General features: G+C 43.7%; 1 protein-coding gene across 1 annotated transcript in view; it reads right to left on the bottom strand.

The window, feature by feature from the left end:
- LOC307230001 (protein SSUH2 homolog) overlaps positions 1 to 2,500 on the bottom strand; it is a 25,491-nt gene that overhangs the window by 13,655 nt on the left and 9,336 nt on the right. Inside the window, exons 2-4 of the mRNA XM_080000160.1 lie at positions 1,167 to 1,235; positions 996 to 1,071; positions 695 to 824 (exon numbers count right to left, since the gene is read on the bottom strand). Coding sequence (XP_079856286.1) covers positions 695 to 824; positions 996 to 1,071; positions 1,167 to 1,235 — 275 coding nt within the window. The remainder of the gene's footprint in view (positions 1 to 694; positions 825 to 995; positions 1,072 to 1,166; positions 1,236 to 2,500) is intronic.

Here is a 2,500-nt window from a genome sequence, read left to right as displayed (position 1 = left end):
TGTAGTAGTAGCAGCGCTGTAGTAATGCTAGCTTTCGTGATGTAGTAGCCATGCTGTAGTAGGTGTGCTTTAGTCACGTAGTAGTTGCGCTGTAGTACCGTAGTAGAAGTGCTGTAATAGCACTGTAGTGACGTAGTAGCGCTATAGGAATCTAGTTGTTGTGCTGTAGTGATGTAGTAGCGCTGTAGTAGCACTGTAGTAACATTGTAGAGATGCTGTATTGGTGTAGTAGTAGCACTGTAGTGCTGTAGTAGTAGCACCGTAGTCATGTAGCAGTAGCGCTGTAGTCATGTAGTAGTAGCGCTGTAGTAACGTAGTAGTAGTGCTTTAGTAGTAGTGCTGTATTAACATAGTGGTAGTGCTGTAGTGATGTAGTAGTAGTGCTTTAGTGATGTAGTAGCCGTGCTGTAGGAGTAATGCTGTAGTCATGTAGTAGCAGCACTGTAGTAACATTGTAGAAGTGCTGTATTGATTTAGTAGTAGCACTGTAGTAACGTAGTAGTAGTGCTGTAGTAGTAGCGCTGTAGTTACATAGTAGTAGTGCTGTAGTGATGTAGTAGCCATGCTGTAGTAGTAATGCTGTAGTGATGTAGCTAACGTAGTAGTAGTGATGTAGTGATGTAGCAGTAGTGCTGTAGTAACGTAGTAGTAGTGCTGTAGTCATGTTGTAGTAGTGCTGTAGTAACATCCTCACCCTGTAGGTGTTGAGCGGCTCCAGGCTGCGGATCACTCCGTCCGCTGCTGGTGATTTGCTGTAGCAGCACTGAGACGACACAAACCTCTTGAAGGCTTCCTGTGCTACCTCCTCCGAAATACACGGAATACTGCAAATAGTACACACAGTACACACATAGTTCACACAATACACAAAGTACACACAACACCTTTAACCGTTAGCCAGAGGGAGGAGCTACGGGGGAAGTGGCATAGGGGGAGGAGTTACATGGTGCTGGGCCAAACAGGGAGTTCGGGGGGGGGGGGGGGGGGTCACCAACCTCCAATCAGCCTGCCCGGGGTTCGGCATGGGCGGGGCTACTGGCTCCAGGGGCATCGGTGGGGGCACAAACCCTCCTAGAGAACAACATAGTACTACGTTAGTACTGTGGTACTACGTTAGTACTATAATGCTGTGGTAGAAATATGGTGGTTGCTAGTTGGATTCCTACCTCCTCCTGCCACAGTGCCTTCGTACCCTGGCACGCTGCCAAACATGGAGGGAGAGGGGGGGTACACCGCTGCAACAAACAAACAGCAAACAAACAACAATCAACAAAAAACAACCAAACAAACAAACAACAATATAGAAACATACCACAATAAAGAAACAACAAAAACAATAAACAAACAACAGTAAACAAACCAAAAACAAACAACCAAACAAACAAACAACAGATAAACAAACAAACAACAAACAACAAATGCACAACAAACAACAAATGACAAACAAACAACAAAAAACAAAAACAACTAACAAACAACAATAAAGTAACAATAACCAAACAAAAAAAATACAATAAAGAACCAAAAAACAAACAATAAAGAAACAACAAACAAACAACAGATAAACAAACAAACAACAAACAGCAAACAAACAAGAACCAACAACAAAAAATCGACAAACAAACAACAAACAACAAAAAAACAACCAAAATAGTGTATTTTGGTGGAGAAAACGGGGAACTACTGGAGTGCTACATGGGTGACATGGCGATGGTAACATGATGATGGTTGACATGACGATGGTGACATGACGATGGTTGACATGACAATGGTAACACGACGATGGTTGACATGACGATGGTGGCATGACGATGGTTGACATGACGATGGTTGACATGACGCTGGTGACATGACAATGGTGACATGACGATGGGCGACATGAAAATGGGCAACACGATGACACGATATCCTGGATATACAATCCAGAAGTATGCAGGACAACCTCATATGTTCTGGGATTGCAGAGAACAACACTGAATCCTCAGAAAACATGGTGAAAGACTTCCTCCACACCGCCCTGAAACTCCCCACAGACAACGTGAAGCAGATCGCCTTCCACCGGGCTCACTGACTAGGACCCTGCGTGGGGAACCGTCCCCCCATCATTGCTAACTTTGAACACTTCAAGCACAAGGAGTTTGTTAAAAGCAAAGGACGGGAGCTGAAAGGAACCACGCTGGCATCCTGACTCATTGACTCCCCCACCACACCCTGGTTATTCTGATAATTATGTACGTGTTTTGGTAATTATGGTAAGTTCTTCTTTCTTCTTCTTTCTTCTTCATTCTCTAATTATATACTGTGAGATGTTGAAATTAGCATGCTATCTATGTCAGGATTTAAAATATTGCTCACTCTCATCATCTCACCTTCCTTATCCCTACCTCCCTACTTCTCTCATCATCTCACATCCTAATCCCTCCCTCTCTCATCATCAAAAGCGTCTGCTAAATGCAATGTAATATAATCTCACCTTCCTAATCCCTCCCTCCCTACTTCT

Source organism: Zeus faber, assembly GCF_960531495.2.
Source record: "Zeus faber genome assembly, chromosome: 5".
In the NCBI taxonomy this organism is placed as follows: domain Eukaryota; kingdom Metazoa; phylum Chordata; class Actinopteri; order Zeiformes; family Zeidae; genus Zeus; species Zeus faber.
Note: the sequence above shows the minus strand (reverse complement) of the source record. Positions and strands in the feature narration are given on the sequence as shown.